Here is a 19426-nt window from a genome sequence, read left to right as displayed (position 1 = left end):
AAAACTGGGTTTACTTGTTTAAGGAGTTTTTAAAATTTTATTTTAAATCTTTTTTTTATTTCTTTTAATTATTTTGTTTTAAGTTCATAATAGGAAATAAAAGTTTTTTTTTTAAAAATTTATTTTTTGCAAATTTACAAATTATGATGAAATGCTTATGTTTATGATAAATATGTTAAAAAAATTATTTTTAATTTTTTTTTAAAATTATTGTTGTCTTTTATAATGTTTTATTATGCTTCCTTTAATATTTCTGTTATTATTATAGCCAACGTCATATTTAGCACATCTTATTGGTCATGAGGGCCCAGGAAGTCTTTTATCAGAATTGAAATCTTTAGGTATGCATTATTATTTAATTTATTAGTATGTTGTTGTAGTAGAAAAATTTTAACTTTTTAGTTGCTTTGTATACTTTTAGGGCCAGATATATAAAAGAAGTTGATAATTTAAAGCAAATTTTATAATTCTATTTATTCATGATATAATTTTTAATCATATATTAGTATGTTTTTTTTAAAAAATATATTTATTAGAAAACTGTCTGAAGTATTATGTTCTTTGCTTGATATCTATGTTAGCAGATGCTCTTTGACTTCATTTAGATGCCGTTTCTGTTTGAAAAATATTTGGAAATTAGGATACAAATTTGAGTGAAATTGCAAGGGAGCTCTGCTCCTTACACACCACTGCCCCAACCTACAATAATTGCTAATTTATTATTAATCCTTTTTTATTTTGCAAACAAGCTTGATATATTCACACAATTGGATATTTCCTCTCAATTTCTTAAATTTGTATTATCACTATTGAATGAAATCAGTGTGGATTTTATGAGACCTTCTGTTAGTGATGTTTAATATCCACCAACATTTTCAATTAGATGTACAGTGTAAGTTTATCATGATGTTTAAGTGCTATCATATAAGATTAATCAGACAAAAGCAACTTCTCGCAAAATTTATTTTACCCCATTATTTGCATGCTTGGTCTACATTTTTGAAAGATTATGCACCATTAGATTAGATTATGCATAACTAAGTAATATATACAATAACATATAAAAACTTAAAGAAATTTCAAATTGTACAAAAAAGTTTAAGCAATAATATTTTGGTACTGAGTAGCATTATAAAAGTAAATCCCATTATAAGCATCAGTAAAATGAACCATTCTTATAAATTTAAAGAGATTTAATAAACACACTGTTTGTGCTAGCATTTCAATCTTCTTAGTACCAATTACTATTAAGTTATTCATTATTTTAATAATTTCACTTGCTTTTTATCTTGATTGCTGATTTCATCTGAGTTAATCATTTACACTATGACCATTTTGATTTCTTTTAGAGCTTTTTTGAATTTAAGTAACTGATCAGAGTATCAAAACTTAAAATACTGTGATTATTTGAATTAATTGGTCAGTAGCCTACAAATTTCTGATTAGCTATTTGGGCATTGACCTCATGATATATTTGTTTCACATTGGCTTAAAAAAGCTTATCAGATTGTAAGATATTGGTTTTATGATATATTTAGTTATGCAGAATTTTAATTCAAACTAATTTTTAAATTAGATTTTATTAATAAATTTTTCCTACTATGATATGTGATTGCTTGTAATTAACTCTTGTACTGAAAGATTTAATTATTTTATTGAACTGCTGGACTCCATACCCTGTTTGCTAACCTTTCCAACGCCCTAAGATTGTGATGCAATCTTATAAGGTTTGCTTTGCAAACCATTCTTGTTTCTCTTACTACTAAGTTAAACTCATTTAAAATGTGTTCTAGCATAAAATCTTAAAAAAATTTAAATGAATTATTAATATCTTTAAATTAATTACTCATATATATTAAATTAATTCCTCTTTAAAAAATTAAAATTTTATTCAAAAATAAGTTATTAAAATAAAATTTTTTAAAATGAAATAAATGACTTACTATAAAAAAACTTTTCAGAAACAAAACAATAATTATGATTTTTAAAATAACATATATGAAGTGACATTTCATACACATTTTTTCAATGTTTCATCTTCATAACTGTCATCAACCTTTTCTTCTGCTCTTCAAGCATGCTTTTTTTTAGTATGCTTGAAAGCATAACAATATGACTAATACTCATTTTTCAATGAATAAAATTATTATTATTGAGCCCGCATAAGTATAATTAAAACATAATACAGAACGCTGTGTTTGTTGATATGAACTATTCGCTTTTAACCTTTCAATTCCTCTCAACTTTGGTCAGTTTATTTTAACTTTTTGTTGTTTTTGTGAGAAAAGATTTTACATTTAGAAATTTGTATACATCTATTTTACACCTTCATGCTTATGAAAGCTTACTTTGTTGCTAATGCAAGGCTGATTGTGCTCCGAAAAAAAAACCGGATTTCCGGATTTTTTGCTAACAGTGATCTGGAAGTTTCCGGAGATCGAAGGTCCAGATGTTTAAAAAAATCATTGATTACAGAAGTTTCAGGAAATAAAATTTTCAAAGGTGAAACTTAAAAACACAGTTTACTTTATTTGTTTGTAAGGGAGAGCCAGATACTTTTTTAAGCTTATATTCAGGATTAATATTCATTTTTTATCAGTAAATAGTTATTATAATCATAAACTCAAGAAAGAAAGACATATTTATAAATTTTAATTACTTTTCCAGGTCATCATAGGTATGTGTAAATGGTATAGGTATGTGTAAAATTTTAAATATATTTTCAGTAAGATTAGAAATATTGAGAAGAAGAAAAAAAAAATCTTGTTTAAATTTTTTTCTAATTTTTCAATTTAAACTGTTTTTTTTTTTTAACACAAGAAATTTTCCGGAATTTTGACTTGGACTCACAATCACCCCTGCTAATGCAAAAAGTGAGAACTTTTTTTTGTTGCTGTGTAAGAAAAATATATATATATATATGTGTCTGTGCGTTCTATGTATACATATGAGGGCAATTGAAAGAAATATAACAAAATAATTTAAGGCTCATTTATTAATCATAACATGTTTAATAGGTTGGGCTAATAGTATAGTTTCTGGTTATAAACCTGGTGCTAAAGGGTTTGCATTCTTTATTGTGGATCTGGAACTAACTGAAGAAGGCATTGGTATGAAATTTTTTTATTAATAAAATGATCATTTTCTATTAAAATGAAATTTGTTACACTCAGTTTATTTCTGAGGATAAAAAAAAAGAATTCTAAATACCTAGGATTATAGCATTCATTGCCAGCTATTAACTAACTGAATTAACTATCAGCTACTATTAAGACAGTATGCAAAACAAAAAACAGAACAAATGAATAACTTTAGATTTGTGATTGGATGTTCAGGAACTAAGATGTATGAAGTGTAACCTTAAATATGCTAATTAATTTTTGTAAAAGTATTTTAAGTTACAAAATCAAAATGAAAAATTTAATTTCTCTAGCTCAGGTTTTTTTCTGACAGGTTCATCTTCTAGACCAGGGGTGGCGAGCCTTTATGCACCAACGTGCCATTTTTTGTAATTTTTTTTTATGAGGTCATAGACGTGCCGACAAATAGTTTTCACTACGTGATTATTGGGTAAATAATAATACTAAATACTATCAACTCAAAACTCTTTATTTACTACTAATTTTTTTTTTTTTGCAATGTCTCAGTTATACGCGTAATTCAACTTAAAGTAACATCAGTGTGACTTCTGTTGTTGCAGATTAGATGACAAATAACTTATATTAGGTTTATAAGATGTTAGTTTAAACAGAACTGTTAATTTTTTTTTGCAAGTTATTCATTGTTAGCTTGTTTTTTTATGGTTATTAATTGCTTTTTTGGCATTGATTGTTCATTTTTAGTGAATTTTAATTTAACTGTTAATAGCTTCATAGTGAACTTTGTGATCGGCGGCGTTCCCAAAATATTGTGTCGAGTGCCATAAATGGCACGCGTGCCATTGGCTCACCATCTCTGTTCTGGACAATCCAAATATGGTCGAATATAAAACTTTTGCTCATAATTTTAAAATTTGCTTATGTAATGATAAATTCAGGCAAAATATAGTTTTTCAAGATTACTTATTATTTTTAATATTTATTTTAATAATGAGTGGAAAGAAGTTAGTTGTAAGGTATATAAAATTTTTACACGTCTTTAATTTATGTAATTTTGAATGGTGAAATCCAAAATTTTAGTAGGGTTGGTGGAACAGTTTTTGAGGAATCTAAATTTAGCAATAACTTTTGAAATTATATTGTATCAGAAACTATGTAATCTATTCTGCTTAAACTTTTTTTGTCATCTTTAATTATATAGTTTAAAATGAAGTAAAATTTGATATGCAAAATGACTTAAATTTTTTGATTCTTATTATAGGAAATAAAAATCTTTCAAAAAATTTTATTTTGCAAGAATTTTTTTTTTTTAATTTGAAATACTTCTGTAAAGATAGTGAAATTGCAAAAAAGTAAATGTACTATAAAAAAAGACCAAACTGTCGAATATTCTCCTGATTTAACTATTGAGACTGTATTGTCCAGAATCTGAATTTTTTTGAAAAAAGCAATCCTGGTGAATGCCAGTGATTTGGTTGAGAATTGGTTAGCTCAAGGCAGGTGTGGAAAGCTTATGAACATGGGAAGCCTTTCCTGACTAAACTTTGGTTCCCTTTTGGGTTCCTAGATATATGGTGCCCAGAGCATAAATTATTGGGCCAAATATGGTTGTTAATAATATTTTCAGTGACATATAAAATGCTTCAGGCCCACCTCTTTTTTGTCTTATACAAGCCTTAATGAAAATCACATGACTAAATACGCAATCAATACTTTCATGAGTGACCCAACTAGTTTCTGTTTACTGACTGAAACTGTATCCAACAGCTCTTTGATTTGACTTTTATTATTTGTACGTCATATCACGCCGTACATGAGTAATTTGATGTTTATTATTTTAATTTAAAGGAAAACCTGTCAAAAAAACCTTGATGTCTTAGGTAAAACAGGGATAAACTTTAAATCAACAAGTAATCACCGAATGCTTCAATCCGTGAGCAGCGCTTCGTTAAGATTGATACAAACAAAGTGTCCTAAAGTTTCAGTCATTTCAGCAGTAATTCATAATTTTTTTGGTGATTTTTCCTAAAATTTTTCATATTCCGATGTATTTAATATGTTATTACACCATGCGAATTTGAGCCATCAATTTTTTTTAAAAGCGTTCGATTTGTGACCATTTGGTCGTAATTTCTCATCTTTTGACGATAGTTTTCAGAAGTATTTATTATTTTGAACCCTTTTCACGTGGCTTTTCAGATTCCGGTATTTTTTATACAATGTTATTAAGATGTGCCAATTTCAAATTTGAGTATTCAGTTTTTGACTCATTCGATTTGTGACAATTCCATCATAATTTCACGTCGTTATATGATAGATTTTCAGCAGTTTTTAATAGTTTTTTCCCCTCTTTTTACATAGTTTTTCAAATTATAATATTTTAAGTACTATGTTGTTATGACATGTGAATTTAGAATTTGCTTGATCACTTTTTGAAGAGTTTGCTTGGCGCGTTTGATTCATAATGATTCCATTGTAATTTCACATTGTTTGATGATTGTTCTTTTGCAGTTATTTACCATTTGATCCCTTTCATATGGTTTTACAAAGCCAGATATTTTTAATACGATATCATTATGACGTGAGAATTTCGAATTAGAGTTATCACTTAAGTTTACCCCTTTAGTTACCCCTTAATGTTAATTTCATTTTTTGTGTATTTTGCCATATTTTCCGAACTGTTAAAGGCCAAGAAATTCTTGCACACACATAATTATAAAACTTGCTTGTCCAAAGATAATTCAATGTAATAAATAATTTATATTAATTATTTTTCTATGATTTTATTTAATTATAGTTCAACAAATTTGAATTCTTTGGTAGTTTAATTATAAGCAATAAATGAAATATGCGAGAAAAATAAGTGAAAATATTTTTATTGAGAAAGAAATGCATATAAGACGTCAACAGTGTTCTAGGTAAAGAGAATTAAGTATTTATCTATATAAAAAAATAAATATTAACTATTTACAAAATTATAATGGATTATGCCTATGAGGTATAGACTTAATGAAACCTTACATCTTACCTTAAGTAAAAAAAGCATTTTTCTAGTTTAAATCTTATTGGTTCAGTTCATACAATAACATATTTTGATGCGGGACACCAAACAACTGAAGTGCCTAATGGGAATTCCTGTAAAAGTCAAAATGTGTAATAAATAATTCTTCATATTTTTTCAAGATGACCTGTCTTTAGAGTACTTCAATGATGAATTACTCCACTTTTCAATATTAGCATGAATTAAAAAAAAAAAAGGATATTGTTCTTCATTTAACAGCCTGTAATTTATTTGGAATTAAGTTTATTAAGTTAAAAAATATTTCTAAACCTTCATTTTTTAGTTTTAAACTGACACATTGTTTGTGTTAAACTATTTACTATGAAATTTCTTTCATCTGGTCAGCTTTACCGGAAAATTGGTTCAGATTTGGTACTTTAATCATTAGAAGCTATTTCATTGCCCATGGTAAATAAATGTCATATCCAAGGCTAGCTTCTCAAACAATTAAGGTTACATGTTAGTAAGTGTAATCCGATTATTGTATCAAAGGTTATTAAAGTGTTTCATTTTTTAATTTCTACACTGTGCATTCCTAGTTTATTTTTTGTTGATTTCCTTTCCTTTTGAATTTAATATTTCTTCCTTTAGATCACACTGATGAGATTGTCACACTTTTATTTCAATATCTTGCATTGCTGAAGAAAGAGGGTCCTCAGGAATGGATATTTAATGAACGCAAGAATTTAAATGATATCACATTTAGATTTAAGGATCGAGAAAAACCTCAATCTTATGTTTGTTCTTTAGCTAGTGCTTCTTTTGTAAGTAATCTTTGATTTTATTATTCAGTATTGTTTATGGGACTTAATGCAGCAAGAAAAATTATTAAAAAATATTTAATTTGAAAAGTTATGAACTAAATTTATAATTTTCTTTAAAAATATTGAAAAACACACTGTTAGTACAAAGTATGATTGCTTCTTTTAGTGTGCATAATAGTAAAGGCAGTATTAAAATTGTTTAGTTCTTGGTTTTTTTATATTAATCATACAAGACAACTATGTTGACCACAATATTTATAAATAAATCTTATTACTTGATTATAGATTTATTTTGTGACCAAATCCCTACACTCATGATTTTTAAATTTTTTATGCAACTTACTTTGGTGATGACCTTGTTAGATTTGAATTTTTAATAATATTTTTTTTTGCAAGCATTTCTGTTAAATATTTTTTATATTGGGAACCATTTGAACTTTTATCTTGAAGTTAAAACTTTTATCTTAAAGTGTTTTTCTCATAAAATTTAAAACTAAAAACACTAACTTAGTATGAGTTTCAGCAGAAAAAAATGTCCATAATATTCCTTTTCGATAAACTTTTTTTAAACATTAATTAAAAAAACAAAAATGCTTTAAAAAATGCTTACTCGTTGTTTGATATCTATTTGCTATTTAACAGCTTGCTATATTTGATGTAAGTATTGAAGAATGATTACAGTGGAATTTATCTCTTACTTTTAGTTTTAATTGAAGCAAGAATTAATTAAAATTACAATTAATTCTAAAATAGTGAAGAAAATTACAAGCATCTTCAGTAGAATACTAAAGTATTGTACTTTCATACTTTGAAATGTTAACCTTTATTTGAGTCACTCATTCAGATTAGTCATTAAATCACATAGGTTTATGTAAAGTTTACTTTAAAAACTTGCTTTCATTTACACTTTCAATGTTTGCAGTATAGTTAAATTAAAATAAATTAGACGAAACAACTTCAAATTCTTTTTATTAGGATTATGAGATGGAGGACATTTTATGTGGTTCTTATATACAAACCAAGTACAAACCAGAGCTGATTACCAAGGTCTTAGATTTGCTGATTCCCGATACCATAAGGTAAATTTAATAAAGTTCATGTAATTTATGATTAATGATCTATTTGTTTATAAAAGTAGATAAATTTTTCGCTGTGGATTCTGTTTTTTTTTAATGAAATTTTTTTTCGATGATATAACTAATTAATACAGATTGTTTAACAGTTTTTTTTTCAGTTTCAGTTTTATTTTAGCAGATTACAAATGTCCAGCCTATAAAAAAGAACTAAGTTAAATTTGTTAAATAAAAATATTTTATTATTTTGCAGTTCTATTTTGAAGCTGCAATGCCAAACAATTAATACATTAGAAGATCTTTATAATGCAAAACTTGAAACATAAGACTTTGTATTATATAGAATTTTGTGTTATATAGATCATTATACTTATACCATATTAATTATACTATAATTGATGTGGTTTATGGAGAAGAATTGCGATTTATAAAATTCTGTTATATAGATCTACTGTATTTGCATATGCATAACAAATAATAATTTAAAAAAGTAATGCTCATTATTTTTTTAAATTTCAACTAAAGTAGACAATGATTTATGCATATCAGGATGACTTTAAAAAAGTAATACTCTTTAAAAAAGAAGTGGTGATGTTTGTTAATATAAATATTTACTCATTATGTGAAGAAATGTTTTATTAATAGGATTAAAATGACAGCAGCATCAATGAAAATTTAATTAAGTTAGGCAAAATTTCTTATGCTGGAGTACAAGAGAATGTGGCTCACAAATAATAAACAAGCACTGAATACTGAAACAAAAATAGTAAATAGAACCATTAAGTACTGAATGCTTTTTTTTAAAACTTAGATTTGGTTTACATAAGGTTAAATTCTATATTTCTTAAAAAGAAAATTTAAGTTATTTTTTTCAGTTTCCTTTTTCTGTTTTGTTGATAATTGAATTGTGAAAGTATTGTATGGAATTTACTTTTTTATTCTTTATTATTTTTGTGTAGTTATTTTAGTTTGTATCTTTATTTTGATTACATTGTTAATGATATTTGATTTCTTATTTACTCTAGATTGATTTAGTGAGTTTTTCTTCATAAATCTGAGGTATTTACTTCTTGATATTGTCAAATCATTTGGCTTGCACTTATGAAAGAATCAGGAGAAACATGTAAACTACAGTTTAATAGTATGTACATACATCCCTTAATAACAGAAATTAGTGAAACACTGATGTCAGCATTAGGATACAGTCTGGAATTGAACTCCTACTGCAAGTCAAAAAGAGTTGAGTTCCAAAAGGCACATAACAGTTTACTCATAAATCCAACTATACCATGTTGCCATTGCATTTCGGAAGTCTCAAATTTTCATCTGTGCTAATTCCCTATACCCAAGAGGCACTTGGATTCTAGCTTTTGGCCTTTGGAATTCAAAATAATAGTCATTATTTAAGATAATAGACTGTTGATTAATATACTTCAGCTTCAGAACACACTTTATTTCAAGAAAGGACAGCATGGTAATCGAACAATTTCCATTCTTTTCCTATTTCATTAGAAAGATCTGCCTGCAGAATTGAAATAAAAGACAGCATAATTTCTACTTGCTACAGGAAAAAGTAGAAGAGGAAGAACACTGCCAATGTGAACACCTGGCCTTTCCTCTCAACCTATTTCGCATTAACTCAATTTCATCAACTAACACCTAACGAAAATTAATAAAATTTATCTAGGAATAAAAATGTATGCTAGTTCTCTTTCTAATGTACATTGTCACAGCTCTGCCACCTGGTTAATCATTGCACAAATAAACATAAGACTCTAACATAAACAAGCCCAAAATTTTATCAAGTTATGTCAGTTGATTAACGCATTTTGAGTACTTTGATTATCAGAATATTATAGTCATAGCACTGTTAATATATTTTAACTATGCTGTTAAATCTTTTTAATTGTTCTGCTATATTTTCATTTTTTTGTTAAAATTCTGTGTATATGTAATTAAGTTTTATGCATCAAACTGCCTACATCCATAACTTTTTATCAGAACGCTATAAAATTCATAATGCTGTTAAATGAAATAAATTATCGAACATTTATCTGAAGAGAAAATTAGGTTTAGCAGAATATTAATTTACACCCATACTTTCAAGCTTTGATAAACATTCACAGGGGGTCAAGTGGCTTTTAATAAACTCTGAATAAAATAATCAAAAATTTTACAGATTAAAGTCATTTGGCTGTTTATCTTATCTAGTAGAGGTAGATATCCTGTTTCTTCTTAGGATTCTAAAAGTAGTGTCTTATGGTAAAAGAGGACTTCGGTTTCTTACTTAATGGGTAGAAGAAACATTTAAAACACTTGAACAACATGAAAGATTTTTTTTAGTTTAATGCCTGTCATATTCCTTTGTTTAAAGTATTACAAATGACTTACATTATTAAAAAATGTTATACTGAATTCTAAGTGTTATATATATGAGCATATTACTAGAATCTCATTACTAAGTTTGATTCTTTGCTTTCATTTCTGTTGAAAATCTAAAATTATTGTCAACCAGCTTCCTTGTCTATCCCCTTTTCCCTAGACATAATTTTTTGGCTTATGCTGTTTCCTAGTATCAGATGCTGATATATTCTCTTGTGAGCTAAAAAAAAAAGAAAAAGAATTTAACACCTGAAGAAGGTGAAACAGATATAATATTCTTAATTTGAGTGGTTTAAAGAATCCTTCATTCAAATGATTACATGCTATGTAAAAGTTTTTGTAGTCTTTTATTCCTTCACCAAAAATTGCTGCTATTAAAATTAGTAAAGTTCTTTTAGAAAACTAAGTATGAAGGTTTGTGCTAGTGAGGTGCTTTCTATAAACTATAGCTCTGTAAACTATAGATCTGTTAACAAAGCTTCAATAATTTCCATTTAATCATTTCGAGGCAAACATAATCAGCACCGGATAACCATTTTGAAAAATAAATTTTAATGTCTGAAAATTATCTCTCAATTTTTGACATGTAATGACGCTTCAAATGACAGCTAAGTTCTAATGCTTAATGTGCGTTTAGGGCGTAAAAATTTTTTGATGCAAATTTTATGTTATTTGCATTGTTTGTATTTTTTTTAAATTTAATTTTTTATTTCATTTAGATTTTTTTAATTATTTATTAATGCACCTTTTTTTTATTTATTTACATCATAGAACTTCAGCTATTAAATTTTTTTGTTTCTAAATATTCTGTTAACGGAATACTTCTGCTAAGAGAAGTCTGTTTCATTCTTTTTCTTTGCATAGGCACTTAGTTTTTTTTTTCCAGTCCTTTTCTAAGTGTCAATAATACACTATCAGATTTCAGCTTTTTTGTCTTATACAAATATTTATTCTTTATTTTCTTCATTTTTTGTTTAACCTTCATGCATAATTCCACCATTAAAATATCACCGGTTTTGTTTTGTTGTCTTCATTTTTTGTGATTGTTGTAGTAATTTTTTTAAAACTACAAAACTGCTGAAACATTAATTTTAAACATATGATAATTTCATTATCAATTCATATATACCATATTATCATTGTATTGATTTCATCTAAATTTAATTATCTACTGTTAAATGTTATCTTATTTAAATTGTTTTCTTCTTTTTAAGGATTGCTGTGGTGGGAAAAAAATTTAGTGACATTTGTATCAAAACTGAAAAGTGGTATGGAACCAAATATCATTTGGATCCCATTAAAGAAAAAGTAATTCAGGTTAGAAGAGAATCAGCTTTTATGTAAAATTTCTTGTATTATATTTATTAAATCAGTGCAGAGCTTTGTTTTCTTCTTAATATAATTTTTTTAAATGCAAAATATGTATTCTGTTGTTAAGGTTCTTATTTTTTATCTTTAACTGTTAAATTTTACATACGTTTAGTTTTATAATTTAGACCATTATCTATTGTAACTAAATACAGAGTGACACAAAATTATACATATTCTGCCAAATTCTATTATTTTTAATTTTTTATGTGATCTTTATTAAAACCATTTATTGCATTTAAGAAGTATTTAATGGGATAATTTTTAAATAAAACTATTAAGTATAAACTGGATAAGTCTTGAAATAAGAAATGATTTCATAATTAGCTGACACAAAATTATACGTATTTTTCATGAAAAATGATTTTAATTCCACAAATTTCAACAAATGCATATACACCATTTTGATTAATATATTGAAATGAAGTAAAGTTCTTTTATTTATTTTTCTATTTCATTTCAAGCATTCTGTATTGCTAGTTGCAATTTATTCTTATTGTATTGACTACTGTTCACATAAATTGTTTTGCTAAAACCCTCAAATGGTTCTCTATTGTATTTGGATCAAAGAAGAAAGCTGGCTAATTCATAACTTCAATTTTATTTTGTTTGCGCCAACGTCTAGAATGCACTAGAGTGTATGGATGTGTTGTTTTGTTGAAAAACAAGTTTAGATTACCTATGTGTCTTTTAAAACAGAATGTGTTGATAGTCCTTGTAATCCATTTTAAGTGAAATAAAATCTAAATTAAGTTTGTCTCATTTACTTTAGGTTTCCCATACCATGATGCTTCGTCTGGAAATTCTCTTTCAAAAATATTTTTTATTTCCCAAATCCTTCTAGTAATATGAATACTCACCCGGGCCATCTTAATTAAACTTTTTCATCACCAATAAATTATATTAAATATTTACAGAATTATATTATTAGTAAACACTCAGTATTCAATGTTTCTTTTTTGTTTTTGTTTTTTTGTACAAAAGTTTAATCTTGCTGTTGTATGATAGGGTTTCAGAGCACTCTCCATTTTAGAAAATAGAGTGTTAGAATTCTGCTCTATTTTCTGAAAATTAGATTGTACAAGGCATCTAGGTTGAGCATTTGCAGATGCCGACTTATTTGACACTATTTGAGGAAATTTTTTTCCAAATAGGAAGGTTACGAGTTTCTCCTGTATGTTTATTTGATCCATAATTGTCCTGTTTGGTAAAGTAAAACAAATTTGATTTGTGAACCAACTGAACAGTTTATTACTTTAGAAATGCAACTTATTTTCTTTATCCATGCTCCAATTTGCTGTTATTATACTTTTCTCAAGGTCAGACTTCAGGAGACATGATGTAAAATTGAAATTTCGACTATAAATTTGGCTTGTATTTGATTTGAATATCAAAATAAGTGCTGGAATATGCATAGTTTTGAAACTACATTTCTTTTAAAATTTGATTACTATAGCTATAGTCGAAATAAATAATTTGTAAGCTCATATAAAGACTTAGTGAATCCTTTTTAGTAAAATATCATTATAGATTATGCAGAACTACATATTGGTTAGATTTACATTATTTCAGTAGTGTATGTGTATTATTGAGTCACTCTGTAGTAATATTAATGATATCTTTATCTTCGATTTTAAAAGTATTTCATTACTGTTAACCTTTTAAGTTATATTTTTAATCCTCTGGTTGTTAATCCCAGCTTTTTCCAAACTTTCTGATGTAGGCTTTCCTTTAACAAAAAACCAGTTTATATATGTTATTGAAAGTATTGTATAGTAGGAAACTTTCTGAATAGTTTTACCCAAGACTCAATGCTTGAAGGGTTAATTAATGTGTTTGATTGTTGCTGAATTGTGATATTTTGAAAAAGAATTGCACAATGAAATAACAAAGTGCCATATAGAATCAAACTATTCAATGAGTTAATGAAAAATTGTTAATCCCAGCTTTTTCTAAACTTTCTGATGTAAGCTTTCCTTTATCAAAAAACCAGTTTATATATGTTATTGAAAGTATTGCATAGTAGGAAAATTTCTGAATAGTTTTACCCAGGGGCTCAATGCTTGAAGGGTTAATTAATGTGTTTGATTGTTGCTGAATTGTGATATTTTGAAAAAGAATTGCACAATGAAATAACAAAGTGCCATATAGAATCAAACTATTCAATGAGTTAATGAAAAATTGTTAATCCCAGCTTTTTCTAAACTTTCTGATGTAAGCTTTCCTTTATCAAAAAACCAGTTTATATATGTTATTGAAAGTATTGCATAGTAGGAAAATTTCTGAATAGTTTTACCCAGGGGCTCAATGCTTGAAGGGTTAATTAATGTGTTTGATTGTTGCTGAATTGTGATATTTTGAAAAAGAATTGCACAATGAAATAACAAAGTGCCATATAGAATCAAACTATGCAATGAGTTAATGAAAAATGTGTTACATGTATAAACTTGTTTTCTCATAACATAATGTTATAGCTTCCAATTAAAGTCTTAACTAAACACAATATTGAGTCATTATTACTCTCATATGGTAATTTTTTAAAAATCATTTCTCTATGATAAAATATTTTGTACGATGTCTAAATATTATTATATTTTTATTATTGTTTCTGTATAGTAACTATTAACAAGGTCTTGTTTTGTATTTTTTCAGAGCTGGAAAAATGTGACTATTCATCCAAGATTGAAATTACCACTTCCTAATGAATTTATACCTACCAACTTTGAGTTAATTCCCCAAGAAAATGAAGTAAATAATGTGTGTTATGTTAGAATGAAAAATTTTCATTTATTCAGATTACAATTTATATTTTAAGTTATTTCTTTTCCAGATGCCTAAATTTCCTTATTTGCTAAGAGTAAGTATTTTTGTTTATTCAATACAGTATTTTTATATTAAAGTATTTTTTTTTCAATATTTGTGTTTTATGCTAATCACAATTTTATTTTATTGTAACACTACAAAAATTTTCTCTAACTGTAAAGTAGGAATCCACAACATTTTTGAGTGAAGGGCCACTTGTTGAACAGGTTGAACAACAAAGGGCCACATGCCCAGACATTTATGCATGTTTATGTCAATTATGGTAATTTTTATATAAACAGTATGCTGTAATAATATTGCGTTAAAATTTTTTTTCTCTCAATACCACATACAAATGTGTAGCAAAAACGAAAAATAACTTGGATTGATGGTGAAATAGGCATAAATAAAGCAATTATCAAGCATGGTTATTAAAATGGGAGATTCAAAACCTGCAAATCGTAACAATGTATTAAAATTTAAAACCACATCAAAAAGCGTAGGAATAACTGCCAAATTAAGGTTAAAAAAAATCCCTTAGATTTGTCGTGAAATTGACATGAATTAAGTGCACATTTTTATGTGCAATTTGAGTGTTGTACTAATATATATTAAAAATATTGGGATTTTTCAAAACCCAATGTGCAGGGCTCAATTATTAGCCAGTAAATTAGCCATTTATCAAAAGTATTAACCAAATTTCAAAATTCTTAGCTGAAGGCAAATCTTAAAAATTTCTTATGATTGATTTTTTCATATAGAAAATTTCATATCAAAATACAAATATACTATACATTGAATTATTTTATCAAATGCAAATTCATATCAAGATCAAATTCAGATCAAGAATTTGATAACTTCTTAGATAGAGTAGTAGTATAAGGATAAACCTTCAGAAACATTATGTTATTGTCCTGTTATTGTATATGTTATTGTCATGAGAAAAGATATTTTCTGCAAAAATATTTGTATCAAATAATATGTATCTTGCTATCACTTAATCTGTTTTACTAGCACAAACTGTAAGAAAAAATTTGCCATGTGATATCGTGCTATCTGGCAACTAACATGGTAATCTACATTTTACGGTAGTTTGTCTCATGCTTACATAATCTCTCCTGTTACTTACATTATGTGGACTTAATATAATTCTTATTGATTATGCGACATATCTAACAATCAGTTAGTTCCAGACGTAATCAAACAAAAAATACAGGATTTGTTCAGAAAAATTTCCTTTGACCTTTTTCTCCAAGATTGAGGGGAATGTAAATTTTTCTTTTCAGTAGAAAAAATCATTCCCAAATACTTTTCCAAAACTCAATTTTTTTAAGCTGAATTTATGATATTATTGCATTTGGCGAGGTGGTAATGCTTAGCATGGGCCTTGCATGTGGAATTGCAAAGCAATAACTGTCGAAAAATTGGAAAAAAAAGTAGCTTGGATTTACGGTGAAATTGATGAAAAGCCTTTTTTTTTGGTCTTTGTTTTTCAATTGTTTTGCATTTCAAATAAAGCTATCTCAACATTCCTTTATAAAAAATAGCTTTTCTTATTTTTTTTCCTCATGAATCTATTTAAGTTTCTGCCATTCAGATGTAGTTTCTTAATGTTTCTGTTACTTTTGTTTAATATTTTGTGGTCTTAATCTTTCTCTGCCTGCTGAAAAAGTAGAAAAATAATAATTTTATCGGGTTGGGCCTGTTACATATTTATATATATATAAAATCAGACTTTATAATGAATAATATAAGGTGCACAACCTGCGGGCACACCAGCTGTTGAAGTGCGTTCAGCAGTGGCAACTGAATATAGTAAAATAATTCTGATTCTTTCCTTTTTAAAAGGAAAAAAAAGTAAAATTTTGTATTGCGCTTTCAAGTCATCAATTATAAACACGCTCAAATTGCTAATATACTGTACATCTGTTGTTTTTCAAATGCATTTTCTTCGATTATTGTTATGGATTTCCACAGTTTTAAAATTCTTAATATTTTTAATATGTTATTCTGTTACACATATTTTGAAATGAAGGTATAATTTCATATGTGCTTTATTTGTGTCCATTTCAAATCCGAGTGACTTTTCGATCATGTTTTTAAAGACCATGTTGGATTTTCACGTAAATTTTAAAATCTGAATATTTTTAATACCATATTATTATGACTCACGAGTTTGGAATCGCATATTTTCATTCTAACTTTTAATGTGCTTCATTTGTACCAATTTCGCTGTAAATCCAAACTATTTTTATTTATTTTTTTGGCAGTTATTGCTCTGTATTTCCTTATGGTTTTGTAAATCCGGAATTTTTTAACATGTATTATTACAATACTTGAATCAAGTATTAAAATTGGTGATTTATTTCTGCCATCTTAATCTCGAATTTAAGTTTTTTTTAAAAAAATCCTTTTCGTAGTCATTGCGACCCTTTTCTATGCGGTTTTGAAAATCCAGATATTTTTTTAAAAGGATATTTGTACGACTTTTGAGTTTCAAATTGCGCATTTTTATAGTAAATTTTGAAGTGCTTTATTTGTACCGATTTTGTCCAATCAAACTATTTTTAGATTTTTTTTTTTTTTTTTTTTTTTTTTTTTTGTTATTGTTATGCTTTTTCGCGTCTTTTTTTACTTTTTAATATCTTGATATTTTTAATACAGTTCTTTAGAACATGCAAAATTTGATAGTTGGCGAAATTTTTTTTTTTTTAAAAAAAAGAAACTTTATTTTTAACTTTTATAGCTTTAAAAACTATTTAAGATTTAGTTTTCTGAAAATCTCTAATAATTCACTAAATATGAATCTCCTAATGTCATAAATATATCCCCAACTTATTTTGAGCTATAATGTGTTTGTTTTATTTTTAAATAATTTCAGACAACCATGTAAGTTCTTTAAGTAAAATATGTTATTTGCATTTGTATTGCTCAATAAAATATTCATTTTACTTTTATTCTACAAACCTTACAGTTTTTCTTTATTTGTAAATAAGCCTTTGTATTATGTGATATGATAAAAAAAATTACTTTCTCCCAATTTTTTTTCCTTCCTACTTCTTTTTTTTCTAAATCTATTTTTGATTTGAAGGAAATATCTTTAGAAAAAAGTATCAATTTAATATTCTTCAGGTTTGAATGAATTTTAATATTAAAAAGCATTACTTTTTGGCAAATATGTTACTAAGTTAAATGATAAAAAGAATTTAATATCGAAAACAATGATGTTTATATAAAAATTGCCATAATTGCAGTCAACATTTATAAATATTGGCACGTGGCCCGTCATTGGTCAACCTGCTGTACTCAAAAAGGTTGTGCACAGTATAACACAATTACTCTGAAAAGCACAAGCTATGAATTTAAATTGTAAAAGTGGTTCTCTTTTTAAATTTTTTGCTTATTTATAACCATTTTAATTTTTTTTTCTTTTAGAATACCAAAATGAGTCGGTTATGGTATAAACAAGATGATTATTTTCTTCTACCAAAAGCATGTCTGAATTTCATGCTTGAAAGGCAAGTATTGTTTCTAATATCTTCAATTATATATTCTGATAAGAGTGCAGATTGTAAGTGTTAAATTCTTTCAGTATGGAAAAATAATTTGCATTATATAATCAAAGGTGCTATTATCACTTCAACCCAGTATGAAGGATTGTTACTACTATTGTTATTTTACTTAAGGATTGTTATTGTACTAAAGATAACTAATTAAAAATTTAAAAATATTGGAAAAAAGGTATGCCATGTTACTGATTTTATTTCTTTTATTTTGTTAACTCTAATGTAAGTTTTTTTTTTCAAATATAACCGACTGAATGATTTATTTTAATAGTATAATATAAATAGTTGTAAAGCTCCGTCAAGCAACAACATAAAATGCCCCGATCTACTGATATTACTAACCTAACTCTTATGTTTGTTTACGCAGTTTGTATTAGGGAGTGGAATCATCAAATGCTGCATCATTTAACATCATCAATTAGAATTTGTGTTTCTTTTAAGTTTCAAATTCTTTTTTAGTTTACTTTTGTTCAAAATGTTTTGGCATCAACTTGACTCAAATCATGAAGGTGTATAAATAGGCTTTTTATTTGTACTTCTGTAGCCATATTGTTTTTTTTTAATCACTTTTTGCTACTGTTATTGTGTTTTTTTGTAAGTATTTTATTTTTTATCACTCATTGTAATGTTTATATATCTACAGTAATTTCCTGTAGATAGGCTGCCGCTTATCTGTGTTTAAAAGTTCGACTGTCGTGATGTGCGTCCTATGCGAAGAATTAATTTACCTCTAGCTACGCGTGATAATTTTGTGATCACAGTAAATTTATTCAAAAATAGATTTTTGCAGAAAATTTCTGAACTAACAAACATATTTTGTAATGTTTTTTAAAATTTATTATTAAATTTTTGATTGTCGAGAAACTGCATGACGTTATCTACAAATGGGTTGCAAATTCAGATTTGTAACTTAAGAATAAACTAGTGTGCTATATATTTTACCCTCTTCTCATTTATATGTTTTTTGTAAATATTTTATTTTTAAATAGTCATAAAACTAGAAAAATAATCTTTTTATTCTATGCATCGATTCAATTTCTGCAGATACTTTTAGTTGAAATTCCTTTTTATTTATTTTTCAATGCTGATTAAAAATTTCTGCCACTTTTGCTAACCAATGTTTATAATATATAAGAAATTAAAATTTAAAAAAACAACGCTTTTGCATTAAATAAACATTCCTAAGAAAATTAAGAGGCAGGAGTATGTAAATTGCTACCGACAGCCGATTAACTGATGTAAGAACTGTCTGAGTGCAGCTGAAAAAAAAGATATAATTTCAAGGAAGGAAAAAAATTCAAAGATCAAAAAA

General features: G+C 26.6%; 1 protein-coding gene across 6 annotated transcripts in view; it reads left to right on the top strand.

The window, feature by feature from the left end:
• The window catches only part of Ide (Insulin degrading metalloproteinase), an 80804-nt gene that overhangs the window by 31322 nt on the left and 30056 nt on the right, over positions 1-19426 (top strand). For 3 of the 6 annotated variants that reach the window (XM_071187736.2, XM_071187737.2, XM_043038869.3), the window contains exons 10-17: positions 269-341; positions 3018-3110; positions 6751-6923; positions 7899-8002; positions 11593-11695; positions 14399-14494; positions 14577-14603; positions 17984-18066. In XM_071187736.2, coding sequence (XP_071043837.2) covers positions 269-341; positions 3018-3110; positions 6751-6923; positions 7899-8002; positions 11593-11695; positions 14399-14494; positions 14577-14603; positions 17984-18066 — 752 coding nt within the window. Of the gene's footprint in view, positions 1-268; positions 342-3017; positions 3111-6750; positions 6924-7898; positions 8003-11592; positions 11696-14398; positions 14495-14561; positions 14604-17983; positions 18067-19426 lie in introns of all 6 variants that reach the window. The other 3 variants (XM_016048083.5, XM_016048084.4, XM_043038868.3) reach the window with 1 other exon arrangement.

This window comes from Parasteatoda tepidariorum, chromosome 11 (assembly GCF_982258835.1).
Source record: "Parasteatoda tepidariorum strain Cologne lab strain chromosome 11, Ptep-v5.0, whole genome shotgun sequence".
Lineage (NCBI taxonomy): Eukaryota > Metazoa > Arthropoda > Arachnida > Araneae > Theridiidae > Parasteatoda > Parasteatoda tepidariorum.
The sequence above is the reverse complement of the archived record's forward strand: the minus strand, read 5'-3'. Positions and strand labels throughout refer to the sequence as shown.